The sequence below is a fragment of the Bombyx mandarina genome, chromosome 20 (genome assembly GCF_030267445.1).
Source record: "Bombyx mandarina strain Sakado chromosome 20, ASM3026744v2".
In the NCBI taxonomy this organism is placed as follows: domain Eukaryota; kingdom Metazoa; phylum Arthropoda; class Insecta; order Lepidoptera; family Bombycidae; genus Bombyx; species Bombyx mandarina.
The window spans coordinates 6,330,242-6,353,729 of NC_143226.1; the positions used below are offsets into that span (position 1 = coordinate 6,330,242).

General features: G+C 39.9%; 2 protein-coding genes across 2 annotated transcripts; both read right to left on the reverse strand.

The window, feature by feature from the left end:
- Nucleotides 1–151: 151 nt before the first annotated feature.
- Nucleotides 152–4,961, reverse strand: LOC149500710 (uncharacterized). The gene is made up of 2 exons (XM_089735758.1): nt 4,184–4,961; nt 152–3,777 (listed from the first exon to the last, which is right to left on the reverse strand). The coding sequence occupies exons 1-2, from the start codon at nt 4,959–4,961 to the stop codon at nt 152–154; spliced, it is 4,404 nt and encodes a 1,467-aa protein (XP_089591884.1).
- Nucleotides 4,962–10,174: 5,213 nt separating this feature from the next.
- On the reverse strand, nt 10,175–22,251 carry LOC114249753 (trafficking protein particle complex subunit 12). Its single transcript, XM_089735646.1, has 11 exons — nt 21,879–22,251; nt 21,305–21,555; nt 19,237–19,317; nt 18,559–18,639; nt 16,882–17,062; nt 14,664–14,821; nt 14,111–14,254; nt 13,294–13,440; nt 12,308–12,474; nt 11,002–11,125; nt 10,175–10,623 (listed from the first exon to the last, which is right to left on the reverse strand). Exons 1-11 carry the CDS (start codon nt 22,006–22,008, stop codon nt 10,375–10,377), a joined length of 1,713 nt encoding a protein of 570 aa, XP_089591772.1. The 5' UTR covers nt 22,009–22,251; the 3' UTR covers nt 10,175–10,374.
- Nucleotides 22,252–23,488: the final 1,237 nt, after the last annotated feature.

Here is a 23,488-nt window from a genome sequence, read left to right on the forward strand (position 1 = left end):
AATAATGTAAATCGGTTTAAAATACTACTAACTACCTACCTGCCAACCCCCGATGTTAGACAGTGTGACATCCGTAACATCGTCTGCGTAGGAAGTACTAACTTAATGTAAGTAGTATAATAATGTAGGATGCTAAAAATAAGAGGCCTTATTACTGTAGTACATTTTTGTAAACTATGTTCTTTGTTTTTCCCTCTCTGGCCAACACATGGAGATTCTGTGGACTTGAAACACGTGAGCAAGCCACGTATAATTGTCCGTGAGAAAAACAACTCTTTTCTAAATTAATGCCGGCTACTTTTAATGTTTGCCCCTGAGCTTTATTTATCGTCATAGCGAATGCGATTTTCAGCGGAAACTGTAATTTCTTAAACTGGAATGGCAAATCTGTCGGAATTATGGGTATACGGGGGATTAAAACGTTCTCTCCTTTTGCCATTCCAGTCATAATGATTGCTTTTACAATATTGCGACCGAGGTGTGTCACTTGCAACCGTGTGCCATTACACAGTCTTGGTGCATCTAAATTCCGCATTAAAAGGACAGGAACGCCTACTTTCAGCCTCAGTTTGTGTGAAGGTACTCCCGACAGTTCTAAAGAATTAAGAAATTCTACAGGGTATGATGTTACTTGTTCAGTATCCATTACAGTGTCTACAGAGAGAAACTCAACAATATCACCTTCCACGCGTGACATAATTTGCTCGTTTATCTGTCCCACCATTTCATTCGTCGGCGCTAAAATTGCTCTTTCACATAACCAGTCTCTATTCCTCATATTAGTTAGCAGTTCGCTATAGACGAAGTTATTTAGATCATCTGGATTATGCACAACATTGCAGAATTCACGATCCAATGTAATCATGCCATTACCATCCTTTGCCATACGATCTTCTTCAATTTTAAGAAGAGCAGCAGCATATTGTCCAGATTGTACATCATTGTGTAGTTGCACTCTCATATTTGTAGACAGACTAAACGTTTTTACGTGCACCCATAACGTTGACGCTTTTAAACACGCATTTATTTCATCTGCAGGGGTGCCTTTAGTGATAACCGGCAAAGTCTGTCTAAAATCGCCCGCTAAAAGTACCACCATCCCCCCCATGATATTTGGATTACTCTTGATGTCTTTCAAAGTCCGATCTAGAGCTTCAATTGCTCTTTTATGGGACATAGTACACTCATCCCAAACTAATAATTTACATTGCTGCAACATACGTCCACGCTCGCTGTTTTTACTTATATTACAGACTGGCATTTCTTCATGGGCTAAGTTTAATGGCAGTTTAAGCACCGAATGTGCCGTTCGACCACCATTGAGCAGAGTGGCGGCTATTCCGGAAGAGGCAACTGCTACAGCAATTCCTTTATCTTTTCGGATTTGCGCTAAAAGCAAGTTTAAAAGAAAGGTTTTTCCCGTGCCTCCGGGAGCATCCAAAAATAACAAACCACCTTCGCCATCTTCGATTTTTTTGAAAACATTGTCAAATACTAACCTTTGTTCTGGGATCAAACGTGGAACAGACTCTGTCAATTGTTGTTGTAAGGAAGCAGTATCGTAATCTAGTTCCCGTATTAAATCGCTACTGATTTCCTCGGTTCTCTGTGGTCTGATCATTCCATAATCTGATAAATCCTTTCTAGAAATTGTTTTAACCTGGTCTTCAATTTTTGTCAGACCCTCATTGTAAATTAAATCACTGTACGTGACATTGGGATTTTGCTCTTGTAATCTGTGCAATATATCGTCGGTCATATCATTTTTGTATTTATCCCACAATTGTTGAGGATTTGAAAGACCACATGTCGCTACTAATACAGCAAATAGCTCTCTCATCTTGCCTGCTGATCTACATTGAGCAGCTTCTTCCAGTGTCACATCCCAATGGTTATCATTCTCCAGTAATCCTCTTGCCTCACATGCCTCTCGAAATGTAGGATAATCTTGTGTGTTGTATTTTTTTAGATCATTGAAAGAGGTAGGTCCGCGCACATGGTGTAAAAGCATGCGTAGACAAAAACATTCCATGTTACTAACATGAACTGTATAAACTCGTCCTAAAGCATCTCCAGATTTGACGCCAGGCCAATCGTGAACTGAAGTACCTTGAATGCGGCGTTTCCAAGTTTTCCTACTTGCATCCCAAGTATAATACCTCGGCACCTCGACATAAAGAAGAGTTTTTGCAAACTCATCTCTGATACAAAGATCAAAAAAAGCAGTGAGTGTGGTTTTTGGCGGAGTAGTTATTCGTTCGTGGAAATTGTGTTCATTAAAATAAACGCGTTCACTATTTTCTAAATGCACGCTGAGATGTGTCACGGTGGGATGCCTTTCGTGCAACGGAAATGCTAACAGACGCCACACGGCTTCGTTGCTGCTGACATACCGACCAGACTGATAAGTTTGTACCTCATCTACGGGATTCGCAAGATCAGTATTTCTAAAATTGAAAATAGCTTGATCACTACCCTTGTTTATATATTTGCAAATATATTTGATGGCGCGTACTGAACTGCATGCCTCAACATTTATGTGGGCGTTAAACATTTTTGATAAAATTGGTGAATAGGGGACTACCCAACTATTATCAACCGTAACGTAGCTACCATTTCGGAGCTTCACGGTTGCTGTTCGACCTCCGTCTGCTGGCGCTCTTCTACGATACTGCGGGTATCCGTGGTCGTTGTGAACGGTCTCTTTCACTAACTTGCGAGGAAATTTTTTTGTGCATTTTCCGTCTTTCATGCAGTGGCACTGTGGATTTTCGGGTCCGCATGGACCGTGAATCATATTTTTTACAATAATGTCATGGAGAGTCTTGTCAATGTTAGGATCCGGTATTTCAGCGCTGATTATGTTATCTATTTGATCGGGTCGTAATTTATCTTTTAACCACAATAATATATGGACATGTGGCAGTCCACGTTTCTGCCATTCGACAGAGTACATAAAGCAGCGCGCTTCTCTGAACACTCGGCCTTTATTAATCACATCCATTAGTTTTTTAACTTTTAGTCTAAAAACTCTTGCGACTACATCATGTCTATCTATTGCGCTTTGCCCCGGCATCAACTGATTGACTATTTCGGGCCAGGCTGGGTTGCAAGTAAAGGTGACGAATAAGTCAGGGCGACCATGTGTACGCACATAAACAAACGCGTCCTGAGTATATTCGTGTAAGTACCGCGGGCTATTTACAAATGAAGATGGTAAAATGACCATACGACCTAAGTTATTTGGATTTAAATTAGCGTCATTTGCCACAGCGTCTTGAAGATGGATGTAATTCTCTGCTCTTAGTTTAGTTTGATTTAATGATATGTACCGTAACCTCTCGCTTTCAACTTTAACGTACATGTCAACGTAAAACTGATTGGCCAGTTGCTTGCATCTTTGTACAATGTTAAAGTTGTTTTCTCGTATCATCATGTTGTAGGCATAAAAATCCATGCATGAAACCTTTTTGTTATGCAAGGGAAGACCTGTTACAGGATTAATTTGAGGAACTTGAAAGTGGTACCCCTCTTGTCCCTTACTAAATATGATCGGATATTGCAACGCATCATAAAATTTATGAGTATCAGGCACCCTGGTTAATGTGTCATCTCGGGCCTGTAAAACTATATCACGGAAAGCAAACTGTTCGCCTGTAACCAAGGCTGCGACTTCATTTATTAACGGTGCATTATACCGCCTTTCATGTTCCCCACTTGGTGTGCGATCGGGGTGCGTCACCAACCTATAATCCTCTCCCGGCATTCTTTCTAGTGCTGTTTTGAAAGTATTGATAAGGCGATTATGTTCATGCAACATTCTCTGGATTTTTAAAACAGTATCCCTTTCGATTCCTTGTATATTTTGACACCTGCGATCAGCTTCGTTTTTTTCATCGCCCATGAAATAAAGTTGCAAAAACTGGTTGTTCATTATTTGCGGGAAGTAAGGAACCAATCCTGTGATACACCTGTCCTTGGATGGTAAAAGTAGGTGAAAATCCAGGCATTACGACCTCCTTATCTACACCAAATGACGTCATCTGAAAGCAAGAATTATACTTTCTAATCCTGCTTAAAAACCGGCGCGATTCGTTACTGTCGTATAAAAGTAAAGATTTAAGAGGTTCCTCTGGCTCGCCAAGTAATGGAATTTTAACCTTTCCACCAGAACAGCACATACCTGGAGTTTCTTCTTTCCATTTCAGTGCTTCACAATATCTGCATTTTTTATCCATTCTCCCAATGATAACCAATCGGTGATTAACATAGTCGATCAAAGGGTCATACTCAAAAGCGGCACCATTAAATGCCTCCCACGTACTCATTGAAAACGTACGTCTTCTTTCTGCCTGCCGTTCAGCATTTAAAAGACGTCGTCTTTGTGAATCTTCGTCAGTCTCTGCCGCAATCAATTGCGCGTGACGTTCGGCATCTAAAACTCGACGTGTCTGAGTCTGTTCCACTGTCTCAGCAGCTCTTTGAGATGCGTGGCGTTCAGCATCCAGGGTCTGACGGGCCTGAATCTGCGTAAACGTCTCAGAGGCCCTTTGAAATGCGTGGCGCTCAGCATCTAAGGTTTGTCGGGCTTGAGTCTGCGTATAGGTCTCAGAGGCCCTTTGAGATGCGTGGCGTTCAGCATCCAGGGCCTGACGGGTCTCAGTCTGCGTAAACGTCTCAGAGGCTCTTTGAGATGCGTGGCGTTCAGCATCTAGGGCCTGACGGGCTTGAGTCTGTGTAAACGTCTCAGAGGCCCTTTGAGATGCGTGGCGCTCAGCATCTAAGGTCCTACGGGCTTGAGTCTGCGTATAGGTCTCAGAAGCTCTTTGAGTCGCATGACGCTGAGAATCTAACATCTGACGCGTCTGAATCTGCTCTTCAGATTCTTGGCTTCTAGCAACTTTTGCAGTTCGAGCTCTGCTAGAACTACGGCTTAGATTGGATTTACGTTTGCGTGGCATATCGAAAACAATAAAACAATAATTAAAGATTTTTAAAATCGGTAGTTTTAAAAACTACAACGTAAGACAATTTTTTATAAAAACTTCGATAAAGCAAACCTTTTTACTTATAACCTAAATATCTAAATCAATCAATAACATATTGAACCTAAACAACTATGCACTACGACGACGTATGATTTGAAGGTTTGCGTTATATTGAATTATTTTCCCTCGTTGAATAGTAAACAAACTAAGTGTAGGTGTTATAATTTCGGTGATGAACTGATTACCTATCCGTTTCTTTGTCTAAAATGAGTATTAACTTATCACTATGATTGATTACTGAGCATAAAGTTCGTATAAATGTCTATCTAATTACCTCCTCAAGTTTAAAGCGTAGCTAGTTATGTAGTACTATATTAATTCTGTGGTGTAGGTAATTAGATTTTATCTGTATGTAATTTAACAGTCAGTTGAATAAAAAATCGTATACAAATCAGATCAATAGCTATGGCGTAATGTGATTCTAGACAGAGTTTTAATGTTGTAGATAGGTAGCTGTGTATAGGTTCCTGTGGGAATGAGATATTTTCCCGAAGTAAGAAGTAGTCTGAATTTTGGTACCTTCCTACCCTATAAGTTAAGTAGTGTGATGGTATGTCGCTAAGTTTCGATCCAAGTAAAACTGTTAAATAAAGACAGATGCATCAAAATTTTATAATAAATTCCCTAAATTATGGCGCCTACCGACCCTCTAAGTTAGAAAAGTGATCAAATACTAACTTTAAGTCTTAGTAACACTCATTTAAAAAAAAAAACATCAAAATCATTTCAGTAGCTATGGCGTCATTCGCTTCTTGACACGATCACGCTAGATTTCCGCGGGAATGAGGTATTTTCCCGCCGTAAGAAGTAGCCTGTGTCCGTGCCTAGGATCCTATCTTTATATTAACCAAGTCTTATAAAAATCCGTTCAGACGTCAAGGCGTGAATGAGGTAAACTTTTAAACCAAACTATTAAAAATCACTAACTTAATTCGTTTTCTGCCTACTGCCTACGCCTTAAGTACGATAGCATGAATATTAATAGCCCATATCCTTTTCTAGGTTACTATCTATCACCTAACTAAATTTCATCAAAATCCGTTCAGCCGTTTAGGCATGATAGAGCAAAACTCCCACCAAAAACCATAAAAAAATCACTAACTCAATTCAGTTTTCTGCCTACTTCCTACCCCCTAAGTACTATGACGTGATCATTTTGATCTTATATCCGTTTTTAGGTAACCATCTATTACCTTACTAAATTTCATCAAGATCTGTTCAGCCTTTTATACGTGAAAGAGCAAAAGTCCCAACAAAAACGACTAAAAATCACTAACTCAATTTAGTTATCTGCCTACTGCCTACCCCCTAAGAACGATGGCGTGATTATTTATAGCCTTTGACCATTTCTAGGTTATCATCTATCACCATACCAAATTTCATCAAAATCCGTTCAGCCGTTTAGGCGTGAAAGAGGAACAGACAGACAGACAGAGTTACTTTCGCATTTATAATATTAGTATGGATATTAGTATAGATTGTTATTATATTACCGATTGTAATTATGAAGTTTCTGTCATTATAATAAAGTCGATAAAACGAAACAATGTAGGTATAATAATCTTAAAAAGTAGGGAGGGTTGTTTGTTTTCTTTCATTTTTTTATTGCTTAGATGAGTGGACGAGCTCACAGCCCACCTGGTGTTAAGTGGATACTGGAGCCCATAGACATCTACAACGTAAATGCGCCACCCATCTTGAGAAATAAGTTCTAAGGTCTCGAGTATAGTTACAACGGCTGCCCCACTCTTCAAACCGAAACGCATTACTGCTTCACGGCCGAAATAGACAGGATGGTAGTACTTACCAATGCGGACTCACAAGAGGTCCTACCACCAGTAAAAAATCATTTTTATATCAAAATAAACGTTTTACATTCTAATCTATATATATACTAATATATAACAGCGAATGTATGTGTGTCTAATATCCGAGATGTCGATAAGGGTTGATCTAAAACTCTAAATCCGTTAGCTCAATTTATGTGAAACATTGCACACACTAAAGGGCGACATGACTACCCTGACGAATATAGTTACTTTTGTGCCGGATAGGTGGCACTGATGGCAGTTAACTTTAACGCTATCGAGAAAGTTAATAAACTCGAACTAAGCACACTGCACAAAACCTGACGCTTATAATGTCAAGAAGTAACTAATACCTACATACATTAAATTTCTTACTATCTTAATTAAATTTGTATTCGTCGTGGCCTAACGGATAAGACGTCCGGTGCATTCGTGTTGAAGCGATGCACCGGTGTTCGAATCCCGCAGGCGGGTACCAATTTTTCTAATGAAATACGTACTCAACAAATATTCACGATTGACTTCTACGGTGAAGGAATAACATCGTGTAATAAAAATGAAACCCGCAAAATTATAATTTGCGTAATTACTGGTGGTAAGACCTCTTATGAGTCCGCGCGGGTGAGTACCACCACCACCCTGCCTATTTCTGCCGTGAAGCAGTAATGCGTTTCGGTTTGAAGGGTGGGGCAGCCGTCGTTACTATACTTGAGACCTTAGAACTTGTAACTCAAGGTGGGTGGCGCATTTACGTTGTGGATGTCTGTGGGCTCCAGTAACAACTTAACACCAGGTGGGCTGTGAGCTCGTCCACCCATCTAAGCAATAAAAAAAATTCAAAAAATTAATGTCATTACCATAAAAAAACCATGTGTGCAATTCACACGTGATAAAAGTGAAACCTTTAAAAATTTTGGCTTCAAGGTAACGAGACCAATGTAAAATTTCGGGAAAAGGATATTTGTAGGTTTTAGTAATGATCATAGTGATACAAAGTTTGATAATTATTTTACATTTTATTATTTATTTATTTATTATATATTACATACATTTATTCAGAATGTATTAAGTACGAATATTAGTTACGAAGCAGGGCACAAAGAAAACCACGAATATAAAAAACACTGTATAATGCTTCCTATCTCATTTTCTCTCACGTTAAATCTTATGAATTTATGTTTCTATCTCTTTTTAGTGTCGCTTTTTCGTTTCATTGGCGTTCGAATCACAACGATGCTAAAGAAGTTTTCACTTCAAACACTTGAATCATAGACGTGATAGTGTGCTATCTCTACACTCGTAACTAAATATTTGAATTGCATTACCACTAATTACCAGTAACAACTGTAATTAACATAAAGAGCATAAATAATTACGTTGTCATTTGGAGATTATACATCAAGAAATATTTGAACTTCGACAATTGCAATTTAAAAAAGCGAACAGTGTTGCCACGTATGAATGTTTTGATGTGAAACATCTATAGCTGCACGTAAAACCGATTTCTGGCGTGGCGACGCGTCGCCATGCGCAATCGACTGTGCGATTCTCTCCCACTCGATCCGGCGTTAAGCCATCTCTCTCGCTACACTGAGCTTGGATACCTATAGTGTATACTCCGTAGTGTATACAGTGTTGTTGACTATCGTACATATAACCTGTGTTTTACTTGAAAACAAATTATTTTTTCGTAATATTTTATTTTATCATTATGACATATTTAGTTCCTATCACAATCTGTTCTTTTCTGCATATTACTTTTACAAAATAATGTCGATGTTTCACATCTGCCAGGCGTCCCGTGACGGCTCACATTTTTTTTTATATAAATATTTCTTTAAATATGTTATTTGAAAATTTAATATAAGCCTCGGGGAAGAGGCAAACAGACAGTCACATTGTAATAGAAGGTTTCCGCAGAAATTCACTCGAAGCGCACAATTTTTTGATTTTGGAAAATTTCTATAAAGTTCACCGTTTCAACTGCCATTACGAGCTTAAAAGCTAAGCGCATAGTTCAGTGTGCTTAGTGCGAGTTTTTTAACGTTCTCGATAGCGTAAAAGTTAATACGAAAAGCGCCCCTAGCGGCAAACGTAGGAAAACGTTCCAACTCCATACAAATTTGAGTTAACTTTTACGGTTTTTTTTATTGCTTAGATGTATGGACGAGCTCAAAGCCCACCTGGTGTTAAGTGGTAACTGGAGCTAATAGACATCTACAACGTAAATGCGCCACCCACCTTGAGATATAAGGTCTAAGGCCTCAGTATAGTTACAGCACCCATCGAACCGAAACGCATTACTGCTTCACGGCAGAAATGCGTACCTACCTGTGCGGACTCACAAGAGGTCTTACCACCAGTAATTACGTAAATTATGATTTTGCGGGTTTGATTTTTATTACACGATGTTATTATTTCACCGTGGAAGTCAATCGTGAACATTTGTCAAGTACGTATTTCATTAGAAAAATTGGTACCCGCCTGAGGGATTCGAACACCGGTGCATCGTTCAACACGAATGCACCGGACGTCTTATCCGTTAGGCCACGACGACTTCTAAATATCGAGAATGTTAAAAAACTCGCACTAAGCACACATATTAGTCGACTATTATCAAAGCCGGCAATGTGACTTTTGGACAATTATTGGTAAATCAGAAAAACGAATTATTGACTTTGTATTCCATTGGCAGTCACAAAACTCTTCGGAACGACATCTTAGATAAATAAGAGGTTAACTATTAACCTTTATTTAATGCAGGTTTTGAACCGTATTCTTTGAAGGAGACGATTATATTCAAATCAATCTGTATTGACATATCAATAACATTTTTTTGTCCAAATGCACAGATTGCCACCTTTGATAATAGACGACTCATATATCGAATTGACCGTGGCACACATATGACGTCTCACTCAGCGGAACATCATCCCCTTTCTAGCTCATCACTGTTCGCTTTAACGCTATGATTAAAGGCTTCGTCAAACAGAACGCGTACTTAGCGCGCGTCAGAACGCTAAACTGACGGCGCGCTATGACGCCGAGATGTGTTGTACTACTATGGTAACAAACTGTCATACAGAGCGCCAGCGCTTCTTCATTTCATTACACTGCATAATATCATTTTTCATAAAAATATATGAATATAAATTAAAAAAAGGCATGACTTAAAGGTGCTAGTTACTAGGTCATAAAATCCCTTATTAAAAAAAAGAGCGCCAGCGCTGTAAGTAAGCAACGCTATGTCGCGGCGTTAGGACGCTTTGACATTAGGCGTTGTAATTTTTTACAAATTTCATTTTAGAGTCGGAGTGAATGTGTATAATTTTTTTTTATTTTGTATTTATTGCCCTTGTAGGCAGACGAGCATACGGCCCACCTGATGGTGAGTGGTTACCGTCGCCCATGGACTTCAGAAATACCAGGGACAAAGCCAAGCTGCTGCCTACCGAGCCAAGCCACCTGTTTGACGAAGCCTTTAGTTGAGTTTACGTGTATATTGCTAGCCGCAGAGCCTACGCGAGCTTCAGACATTCGAGAACGTTCGGTATCGTGTCGCTCTTGTACTTGCACAGCATCCGCAACAGATTCAGCTTCTTCTCGTTCGTCTTGGACGACTCGAGCTCGTAGAGCGTGCACAGGTTGACGAGGAGGCTCTCGTTGAGGCCGCGCTCCGGGTCGCTCTTTATCGCCTTCTGCAGCACCGATATGGCCTCCTTCAGGCGACCCATGTACAACAGGCACACGGAGATGTTGTTCGCGACCTGAGATCACAAAAAGTACATATATCATACATTTTTTTCACGGGGCTCAAACCTGACGACATTGCTAACGCGAGCCCTAGCAAGAGCAGTGATTCGTAGAATCTACCACCGGATCCAAAACGCGACCCACTGAGAAGATCCGGTGAGAAACTCAGTGGGCTGTCTGTGAGTTAATTTACTAGGTCGAGATACCTAAAAGCACCGTTAGTGGATCGGGAGGATCCGAGATGACGTGTTTTGGGCGACGTCGACTGCTTTCCATTCTGTCCGCAGGATCGGGAATGCAAGGACTACTACAGTGTGGCAACAGTGAAGCAATCACTCAAGTAACATGTTCACGGGTGCTCACGAGCGGTAGAGCTTAAGAACGAGCCGCACCATAATGTTCGTGGGTTCCTGGTCGGCCGCCCTCACGAAGTCGTTGTAGGCGTCTTCGTACTTCCCCTGAGCCATCGCCACCAGCCCGAGGTCCACGTACTCGCGCACGTCGGGCGTCGGACATCTGCAGACATCGCAACCCACCATCAGCGTGACCCCGCCACCCCGGAGAGCTCATACACATCAATTACTGGTGGTAGGACCTCTTGTGAGTCCGCACGGGTAGGTACCACCACCCCGCCTATTTCTGCCGCGAAGCAGTGATTTCGGTTTGAAGGATGGGGCAGCCGTTGTAACTATACTGAGACCTTAGAACTTATATCTCAAGATGTCTATAGCCTCCATTAACCACTTAACACCAGGTAGGCTGTGAGCTCGTGTACCCATCTAAGCAAAAAAAAAAAACGTGACGAGACGGTCAAAGTCTTAATATCAAATCGGAACGCACGTCGGCTTCGCGGCAGAGATAGGCAGCGTGGACGTACCTACCCGCGCGAACCAATAAATAACAACAGAAAGTAAAGTACAATTAGTGTTTGTCTATATGTTCTGGATGATCAGAGATTCTATTTTTATGGGCTTCGGTAACCGCTTTACAGCATGAGGACTGTGAGCTTGATCACATATCTACGCAACAAAAAATATTTTTTTAGAAAAAACAATTACGTGACCATATATTATGTGAGATTAAGTAAATAACAGTCTTTTGGAAAAGTAGCAAAATTTCATAAATTAGCACACGTCGTAAAACGCTCACACCTTTATTAGTCGATCGCCATCTTGATCTTCTTTTCCGTCCCTTTCTTCCTCACACATTCATCCCTTTCACTCTAAACGTTCCGTTTCCCACATATATCATTATATCGCATTAAAACTTTATAATCTTAAAACTTACTAAATTTACAATATTTACACAATTTACATTTAAAAACATATGATATTTTTAATATTAATAATCTTTGCAACATTTATTTTTTAGTTTTTACCAGTTACATTATCTGTCTTTTAAAGTAAGATAAATTTATGTATTAATTTTGTTAATAGTAGTCAAAACATAGGGAAACTAAAAGAAAAAAAACTAAAACTAAACTCTTTTGACAGTATTTATGAGAAAAATACTGGTGATACCAAATGATTCCCCATATTAACTCAATTTCGAATATTTTTTGAAATTGTACACTTTTAATGCGAAAAGACGATATATGCCATTTGCTCATCGTTCACTGGCCACAAATGACGTCACACATGCCGATTTTGCATTCGGCCGCATTTAACGTTACGATTAACAGTAGCGGGTACTACTGACACGTGCGTCCGGTTCTCGGTGGCGCGGCGGCAGTGCGCACGTGCGGCCGTCACGTGCCCGGCCAGCAGCGCGAGTCGACACAGCGCGCTGCACACGGCCCGCTTCTGACCGGCCGTGCTGCACGCTTGTTCCAACGAGGACAGCACGTTGGAAGCGTGCCTGTAATCCTGATAAAAAATTCGATTTTCGAAGTGAAACTTCTAATGCGACTTCCAACAAGGTTGCGTTAAACGTTCAACGCTTCTGGGGAGGGGGAATAGAAAGAGACAGAGCGAGAATGAATGCGCGCAGTACACCTGGTACAGTCCAGCGCGAGTGTTAGCAATTGGTAGCGTCCTATATTTTAATGATGTATTTAAAAAACATCTATATTTATTTTTATATCTATAATTTAAAATATTTATAATATAAATGTTGAAGATGTCGCATGTCTTATACACAGCATTCCCTATTACAAGAGCAATCCGATTTAAGGATGAAAAATGAAGAAAATTACAATACTACACATCGAAAAAGAAGTTTCACTTCATTCACGTGCACCAAGTTGCACGCGCACCGTTTTTTTTTATTGCTTATATGGGTGGACGAGGTCACGTCCCACCTTGGGTTAAGTGGTTACTGGAGCCCATAGAAATCTACAACGTAAATGCCGCTACCCACCTTAAGATATTAGTTCTAAGGTCTCAGTATAGTTACAACGGCCGCCCCACCCTTCAAACCGAAACGCATTAATACTTCACGGCAGAAATATGCAGGGCGGTGGTACCTACCCGTGCGGACTCACAAGATGCCCTACCACCAGTAAAATTCCTGGTTTTTCAGTCTAAAATTCCAACTCCTTCTATACATTCCCAATTTCGAAAGGGTTCTGAAAACCACCGCGGACTGGAGGTTAAGACGCTCCACTCACTTCAGTGCATCCGCGTCGGTGTTCGAATCCCGCATCGGCTAACGTTTTTTCGGTTTTTTCCCAAAACATGTATTACCTTCAGGGCTATAGCGCAGTTGACGATCGAATGATATACCCTCGTCTCCCTCCCCGTCCACAAACGTATCGACTCCGCCTTATCCTGCTCCGACGAGAGCAGACCAGAGCCATCCTCGGTCTTTCCGTCGCGGAGATTCGACAGCATCTGAATAAAGAAAGGCATTGACTTGAGTTTAAAAGACATCTTGATCCTGATATGTCATAAGATTGCATAAGCACACTACGAAACAATACTTGGTTTGGAGAAAGTTTAAAACACACGTCGTTACGGATCCTCCCGATCCATTAACGGAGCTTTTAAGTACCAAAAGCACCGGTCAAATTAACCCTCAGACACAAGTCCACTGAGTTTCTCGCCGGATCTTTTCAGTGGGTCGCGTTTCCGATCCGGTGGTAGATTCTGCGAAGCACTGCTCTTGATAGGGCCAGTGTTAGCAACACACCCGGTTTGAGCCCCGTAAGCTCACCTACACGTCAAATAGAGAAGCTGAAATAGCCTCTCACGGTTATCAGCATAGGTAGGGAAAAAAAAGTTACAACATTAATTGTAACAATAAATATTGTTACAATATTTAAAGCATTAGATAAAAACCTGAATCGCGATAACGACATTTACAATTTGCTTGTATAAATACAAGTTCCGAGCGCCATACGAACGTCAACTGTCAAGCAACGACAGAAGAATGTGAATGATCTCAATGATCTTACCTTTGTTAATATTCCAATATAGCAGATTCTACCTTATGTTTACATTGTGATGACCGCGGACCACATTTACCGATCAGCACAGAGTTTTGACCATCATAAAAACCAACCTGCTGTATAATATCGAGCATAGCGTATAGTCTGTCCATGGACTCGTCCGGCTTGCCGACGTGCCCCGGTATCTCGGCCAGGAGTAGCCTCAGCGAGAAAGGAACGAGGGATCCCGGACGGTTCTCATAAGACTCCGGGTAGAACTGAAATAAAATTGACCGCATTTTATGCACACGGATATGATCAGGCTGGGGGTCAAGGGCCAAATACTCGGTAGCCTGGTTTTTACTGGTGGTAGGACCTCTTGTGAGTCCGCGCGGGTAGGCACCACCATCCTGCCTATTTCTGCCGTGAAGCAATAATGCGTTTTGGGTTTGAAGGGTGCCGTTGTAACTGTACTGAGACCTTAGAACTTATATCTCAAGATGGATGGCGCATTTACGTTGTAGATGTCTATGGGCTCCGGTAACCACTTAACACCAGGGGGGCTGTGAGCTCGTCCACCCATCTAAACAATAAAAAAAAATCCATGGACTTCAGCAATGCCAAGCTTAGAGCTTAGAGCTTGCTCAAATGGTTATAAAATTCTCTGGTGTCCACATTTCGAATTACCTGGTAAAACATGTCGGGTTTGGTGCAGTCGCCGAACTGCTCCGCCTCCCTGATCAGGGGTTCATGTAGCTTGATCCTCAGCATCAGAGAGAACCTCGTCAACCAGAGCTGGAGGGAGCGCGGCGTGTGCTTCGTGGGTCTGTGCATCCGTCCCACGCCTGAGAGACAAGGTAAGATGTGAAGTGAAAGTCTTAATTACTATTGTCATCGCTAGATGGTGCTGCCTGATTCCCAACACGCGCTAACGTCAATTGTTTTTCGTTCGTATTTATAGCATCCATCTCAAAAAATTATCCGAGGTTACAACGTAGATTTCCTATGGAGTTTTTCAAGTGAGGGTCGCGATCTGTCGACGGTTCGTGACCCAACGGAATGAGACAATTGCCAGGCAGGCAGGCAAGTAATGGTATGTAAGCCATTGGCCTATTCCGATTTCCGATCACGAATTCGATCCTTAAGTCGATCAGTCAGTCTCAAATAGAGATAGGACTAGACTTGCGCAAAACATCACTCCTCAATGTAATGTGATATGACATCACTTTTACAGACAGGTGATATTACTCGAAAACATTACACATCACTCTTAACATTACTCGGTGCGTTCAATAGATACTGTGACGACGAATACATTGTATCTATACACCCGAATCATTACCTAAGTGATGTGTTGATACACATCACTTAGGTAATGATTCGGGTGTGTCATTACAGTAGTGTATTACAATACAAAGTATGAACTTTGTATTGTAATACACTGTTATATTACTTGACAGAGATTGACTTACTTAATAATATAATAATTTTATTTTTTACTTAATATAATTTATTGTGGGATGAACGGATTTCATATGGCGACTTAGACTGCAAATTGAGCTCGACAATAATGTTAATATACGAGAGCAGTAGATGCATTGTTTCGGCGCGATATCCTCAAAGTGCATCCAAGGAGGACTGTACTTTCATTTAGACGCCGTTATTTCTTTCACTTATTAAACACGCATTAAAACAAATAATAAAACTATCTTCAAACAAGTGCTTAAGTAATTCAAATCAAACACAAAAATTAATATGAAATATTACTAAACAATTACGAGCGACTAGCGATTTTACAAAAGTTGCGAATAAAAAATTAAGTAAGTACTTGCGGGAAACTACCGGCTGGCCGCATGAAAAATATAAACACAAATACCTATATTAAAATTCAGACGTACCATAGGTATAAAAATGTACCTAGCGGCCAGGACATACGGTTCCAAATCACTAGGAATAATTCCGTGTCGCTTGCTCATTTATTTTGCGTCGATCGGTCTGTCTCGCTCGCTCGGTTCCGTTCGTGTATTAAGCAACATTACACGACAAAGAAAGAAACATGTTGGGTGATGGTGTGATGTTTGTTTCCTTCGCGTAATGTGTGATGTTGCATTACATCGTAGAGTAATATTACCCGAGTAATATCACTCGCATTACTTACACATGTCTAGTATGTAAGCCATTGGCCTATTCCGATTTCCGATCACGAATTCGATCCTTAAGTCGATCAGTCAGTCTCAAATAGAGATAGGACGCGAAATGAATTTACTAGCATCCTTATTGCATAGATACTAGATAGGCACGAGCTCACAGTCCGCCTAGAGTTAGCTGGTATAGTAAACTACCTTAATAGCTGGCACCCGCCCCTTCAGGCATATGTATATGAGAGAAGCTTCCTCCAGTATCAATAAAGTTATTCTCTTGGCGCTGAGGAGGAATATAGGCACATGAAGGCTACGTAAATGCTCATAACAAATACGTTCATGTCAACGTTTTTATTTATTGCATAAGTGGGTGGACAAGCTCACGGCCCACCTGGTGTTAAGTGGTTACTGGAGCCCATAGACATCTACAACGTAAATGCCACTACCCACCTCTTAAGATATTATGAGTTCTAAGGTCTCAGTATAGTTACAACGGCTGCCGCGCCCTTCAAACCGAATCGCATTACTGCTTCACCGCAGAAATAGGCGGGGTGGTGGTACCTAACCGTGCGAACTCACAAGAAGTCCTACCACTGCCCTGTCTATTTCTGCCGTGAAGCAGATTGTGTATGGGCTCCAGTAACCACTTAACACCAGGTGAGCTGTGAGCTCATCCAACCATCTAAGCAATAAATAAATAAAAATCTACCCGTGCGGACTCACAAGACGTCCTACCACCAGTTACAGTTATCCAATATAGTCACCCTGTCCGGCGGCGCTGATGAGCACCGCGGTGAGGTTGACGGCCGCCCTGAAGTACCCGGTGCGGATGAGCTCGCGGAGGCCGGGCTCGTCCCGGGTCACGTGGTCGGCGCGGACCACCCCGCGGCTGCCCGCGCAGCTCACGCCCAGGTACTTTACCGCCACCTCTTGTAACGCGTCCGCCTGGCCACACGAACGGACTTACATGTTTTACTGGTAGGACTTTTTTTTTTAGGCCACCCGTCGCCCATGGACTTCTACAATGCTAGGGGCAGAGCCAAGTCGCTGCCTACCGCTTAATACTCTCCACAAGCCTCGTTTGAAGAAGGACATGTCATAGCGCTCGTGGAGGGGAGCTCATTCCATAGCCGGATGGTACGTGGCAAAAAAGACCTCTGGTAACGCTCTGTCGATGAACGCAGCGGTTCCAGATAATATGGACGAACTCTGCTCCGATGGCGGGAGGTGCGATGATAAAAAGGAGATACGGGGATCATCTCAAACAATTCCTCTGAGCACTCCCAATGGAACATACGGTACAAAATACAGAGGGAACCGAAGACCCTCCGCAGACCAAGAGGTTCCAAACGTGTTGTGAGTCCGCATGGGTAGGTACCACCACCTTACCCAATTCTACTGTTAAGCGGTAATGCGTTTCGGTTTGAAGAGTGGGGCAGCCGTTGTAACTGTACTGAGACCTTAAAACTCATATCTTAAGGTAGGTGGCGGCATTTGTAGATGTCTATGGGTTACGGTAACCACTAAACACCAAGTGGGCCGTGAGCTCACCCACCCATTTAAGCAATAAAAAAACAAACATATTTTAGCGCAATATATTATATACTCTGTTTTAAATGTGCTGTAAAAAATTTTTTTTACGTCATAACAGAAAAATTTCACATCATGGACATACCAAATGCTAAACTTACATGCTAATTGCTAATATTCATTAATAAAGCCAAACTATCGGGTCAGCGTTGAAAGTGTTGAAACACATATACCTATCCTTTTCGCATACACTGTAGGGATAGGCGTCACGCCCACTGGTACGGCGGGGGTACAAAACAGTTTAGCGAAAATGATCTTTCACTGATAAGACATAAGGCAAATTTATTTTGTTCTAAAAACACGATTGTGTTCTAATTGAGTCGTCTATTATCAAAGGTGGCAATCTGTGCATTTGGACGAAAAAAATTTATTGATATGTCAATACAGATTTATTTGAATATAATCGTCTCCTTCAAAGAATACGGTTCAAAACCTGCATTAAATAAAGGTTAATAGTTAACCTCTTATTTATCTAAGATGTCGTTCCGAAGAGTTTTGTGACTGCCAATGGAATACAAAGTCAATAATTCGTTTTTCTGATTTACCAATCATTGTCCAAAAGTCAGATTGCCGCCTTTGATAATAGTCGACTCAATTACCGTATTCCTTCTACATTTAAATGTAAATTGAATTATCGCGCCTCATTGAAAATGAATCTGAGATTTTAAATGTCCCGTGCCATTTTTGAATCCTGCTCGTATTTGTGTATATACTACAATTGTTTATATATATGTGTAATATTTATTTGTTTTACATGATCGGAGTCTGACTAAGAATGCTGATATTTTTTGTCTGGTACCTTAAAAATATTCGTGTATAATCTAAAATAGATTCTATTAAAATTTTCTTACCAGTTCTTCTTCAAGCACCAGTCCTGGCATGGTCAACACTTCTCTCTCGGGGAAAAATGAGCCTTTAGGTGACGATTGTGCCTGCAAAAAAAAAAACAGTTTGTATTTATTATATCAAAACGTTTTGTGGGATTATGACAATCATTAGTTAAACAATTCCCAGGGTCAAATCCATTTGATTTACTGGTGGTAGGACCTCTTGCGAGTCCGCACGGGTAGGTACCACCACCCTGCCTATTTCTGCCATGAAGCAGTAATGCGTTTCTGTTCGAAGGGTGGGGCAGCCGTTGTAACTATACTGAAATCTTAGAACTTATATCTCAATGTGGGTGGCGCATTTCCGTTGTAGATGTCTATGGGCTCCAGTAACCACTTAACATCAGGTGGGCTGTGAGATCGTCCACCTTTCTAAGCAATAAAAAAATAATAGACAAGATACAATTCTTCAAAATCTTACTTGACATGTGTTCACAGCCATTCCCCAGTGCCTATACCTCATTACCTAAATGATGAGCATTTATTTTTAACGATGAATTATAGTTTTATCTCTATGTTATAAATTTTACACTCTGCACAATCTTTGGTGATCATATTCATTCGTGAACATATTTAAATGGCGATTGGCTCCAATCAGAGGTTCTGTCTATTGCGCTAAAATGTTCTAAATCTAAAATGGACCTTCATCAATGTCTTCTTGGCTTCTTCATTGGGTATCCAAGCGTCTCGTCTTCTTTCTGCATCTTTGTCTATGGGTTGATTCTGAAAAAAGAAATAATCTTTGTTTATCATAAACTAGCTTTCTACTCAAGATTGCACCCAGGTTGACTAAAAGCAGTCTGGTATTCATTTAAAAATACATCTTGTAAATGGAAACACATGCTCAAAAATGGGATACAAGAAATTCTATTTGTTTCCCACGGTTCCAACAATTTGCATACAAACATTCGTAGAAATTGGTTTCGATGTTAAAGATAATAGAGTGAGGAACTTTCTTATCTATAATAACTTTAGTAAGTATAAACTTACATGTACTGTTCCCATTGTACTATGAATTATCCGGGTTATCTATATATATAAAAATAAATTGCTGTTCGTTAGTCTTAAAAATGAATTGCTATTTGTTAGTCTCGCTAAAACTCGAGAACAGTTGGACTGATTTATCATTTTTGATCTTGAATTATTTGTGGAAGTCCAGAGAAGGTTTAAAAGGTAGATAAATATGAAAATGCTCGAAATTAAATAAAAATAACAATTTTGTTTTTCCTTTGATGTGTTCTCCATTGGACGAACTCCTTTTATTTGTTTTAAGTTTATTTTATACAAAAGTTTAGGTCTTTAGTTTATCGATTGAGGCACATCGAAGTCTGCCGGGGCAGCTAGTAAGCAATAATAGCATCATAAGCTTTTCACTTTAGCTGAGCAGACAAGCCAATAGTCCCTTTTCAGGTGGAACTTGTTTGAAGAAACATTCTGGGTACATATTTTTGGAGTTACAAGAACTATTTGCAGTTTTTTTTATTCAGAATACAAAAAGAACTGATGCAAACATTTTAAAACATTACATCCAGCTGTCTCAGTATCATCCCCATTTTGTTTTGAAGTCACATTTATGATAAAATGAATAGAAATGTTCAGTTATTTTCATTAGGGCTAAACCTGAATTTCTTGCTAATAGTGGTGGTAATTTTTCAGTGGTAAAGTGCATTGGGTACTTGCAGGAAAGTATTCTAATTTCAGCTTGAAGGGAAAGTGCACTATTAGTAAAGTGTGTAGTGTTTAGTAGCTGTTTGAAATCTTCTGCCCTACGATGTGTGGACGAGCTCACTGCCCATCTGGTGTTAAGTGGTTACTGGAGCCCATAGACATCTACAACGTAAATGTGCCACCTTGAGATATAAGTTCTAGGGTCTCAGTATAGTTACAACAGCTGCCCCGCCCTTCAAACCGAAAGGCATTACTGTTTCACGGCAGAAATAGGCAGGACAGTGATACCTACCCGTGCGGACTCACAAGAGGTCCTACCACCAGTAGAGGTTACTGACATGCCGAAACATCTAGTAGACTCTGGGAAAGACGAATCCAAAGGTGCTAAGAATAATTCTATTTCTGAGAGAAAATATATTTAAAAAAAAGAAGGAAAAATTAGACAATCCAGGTGCTTAGTAACAGAAATCAACATAAATACTTCAATGAGCCAAGTAGGACACCGGTGACCTACATGGCAGTCAAAGGGTTATGAGAAACTTTTGGTATAAGCCACGTCAATAAAGAAACGTATCTATAATTTTGTTGTTTTTTAGACTCCTCCCCTTCTGCCAGGGCACCAAAGTGAAGTAAAGTACATTCTCATTTGTTTTTTTTTTACAATAAACAACTTTACAATAAAATACAATTATATTTTTTTTACAATAAACAACTTTTTCTTTCTATCTTTCTTTTTACTTGTTGACCCTACCATCTGTCAGTGTAGGTACATAGATGCCATTTTCGTTTCTTTATTTTCGTTTTCGGCACGGATTATGTCTTTAAAATAACATATTAAAAACAAACAAGATTACAATCTTACATTGCAAGTTTCTTTTGAATTCAATTTTAAATCCTCCACTGTTACCACACATATTTTGAAGCACACATTTTTTAAGGCCTTTGTACCAAATTTGGCTAAGCATTTATAGTCAAGGTGGAGTAAAGCATTAGATGAAACAGCTTTACAATATGCCGCTTTGTTTTTACTATTTTCAAATACCTTAATACTCAATCCATCCATAGCATCAGACAGTGCTGTAGTTGTTACAGGTTTTGTCAGCCCTATAGTAGGTTCAGGGCCGATTGTATCAAAAAACGTTGATGGATCTGGCAAGCTGGTAGCAGGTAGAGATGTGGTCCCACTCACAGTAGGTACAACATTTGAAAAGGTGACTTCATCAAGAGCAGACGATTGAGAAAATGTTGCTGACGTACTTGACGTAAATACACTGGGTGCTGTTGTTCGAGACCCTAAAAATATTTAGCCAAGAACTTGATGAATTAACAATGTTATATAATGTATATCCTATAAAACAAGTGTAAAAAGTGTAGACAACCTAGATACAAATCTGACATAAATTAGGCAGTTTTATTGCCTAGTTTGGGGCCTGTAAAAGACAGATCTCTCACTGAGCAGTTAAGAATTCCTCTTTAGACAGTCCAAATGTGATTTTTGGAACTTTTACATATGTAATCATATCTTGAAAATATCGTTAGCGAGTTTAAGGCATACACTTCTACACTAAGAATGGATATATAAATTTAAAATGGAAAAGCAAAATAAAAATTGTTACCTTCGCTTTCACCTAAATAAACGCTTTGTATCATATCTGATGGCGATGTTCCGATTTCGTCGAAGAACTGAGAAGCTGGTGGTATCTCTGATCCTCCGAAATATTGACTCAATGACGGTTTATTATCCATTTTATTTGAATGACGAACAGGATTTTCTTCAAGACGTTTAGATTACAGTCCACATTTACATTTCAGGTTTCGCATTATTCACGAATGCCATAAATCCCTTATATAATTGATTCTAATTAATATTTTTGTTTTAGATTAATAAATATGAACAGGAAATTAGATTAAAAAGGTTTAAATTTAAGAAACTACAAATATGTTTCATTTATATTTTGATGTTTGACGTTGGTTGACACTGTCAACTTGACAGCTTATATTGGATGTTTTTTATAGATTTTTTGGTCTTGGTATTTTCTTTATGAGTACCTACTATGTGACATCAATCTTTGATGAATAAATTGACTGAAATAGCAATTTTGACTTTTTAAAAATGTAGTTAGATGAACATAAGGCCAGCCATTTGAATTTAATATAGTCAGAAACGGCAAAATTCTGATTTTTGTGAATTTAAACTCGATCGCTCAGCGAGCTATGGAAAGTGCCATGCTCGGAGTTTCTTTGAAGGATAACGTTGGAGTTTGAATATAAATGTAATAGCAGGCAACATTTGACACATGATTACAGATTTCGAATATTAGAATTATTTTAAATGTTTAAAAAACAGATGATTGTCTTCTCGTAAGAAAAAATCATGACTTCTCATCTAGACACGGTCAAAGAAACATGTAAGAGTTTTATAAAAATATAAAGATAATAATTTTATAATGGTGTAACAGTGTTCAAACTATCTGCAATATAATTATAATGAAGCAGTGTGTTTTTAAATAGCCCCTCATCAATCTACAGAACCCAGTCCCCTCAAATTTAACCGTCCAACAGATAAAATCCGGAATGAGGTTATTGGACAGAGAACTAAAGTTGTAGGTGTTTCTACTATATTTATGTATATTAGTTCATATTATTTATTAATTTACATTGTACACCTACGCAATATTTAATATTATATCATATTTAATTACGTATTCTATAACACACTCTCATACAGTACACAATTACGCTAAACAATCATACATTCACAACACTACTCAAAATTATATTATTTACACAAGCATAGTCGGGCGCAACCGCTAGTATGCGGCAAAGACCCCGACTATGTATAACTGCGTACGTACTGGTCGTCGCCTGCGCCACGACTCGGCCGCCGCTCGCGGCCAGTCGGGTTTGATCAACGCTACGCTAAGACTGTGTCACTCCTCGACTTACGCGTACTCTTTTGCTTCGTTACGATGTATTGCTTTCACCTATTTTGTATTATTGTGTTTGAACTTGCTACCGCTTTATCTGTGCCTTCTGTACTCCGTAATTTCTCCTTCTTAATATTGTTATATCGTCTGTGATTGGAAATAAACTGTCCATCCAATTACGGACTCGTTATTGTGCCGCCCGGCACTGGTGACCTTACAACCACCACCAACGACTACCAAAAAAGTCATCGACAAAGCTCAAAGAGTCAGCAAGCATAAGTGGCAGTGGGCTGGCCATA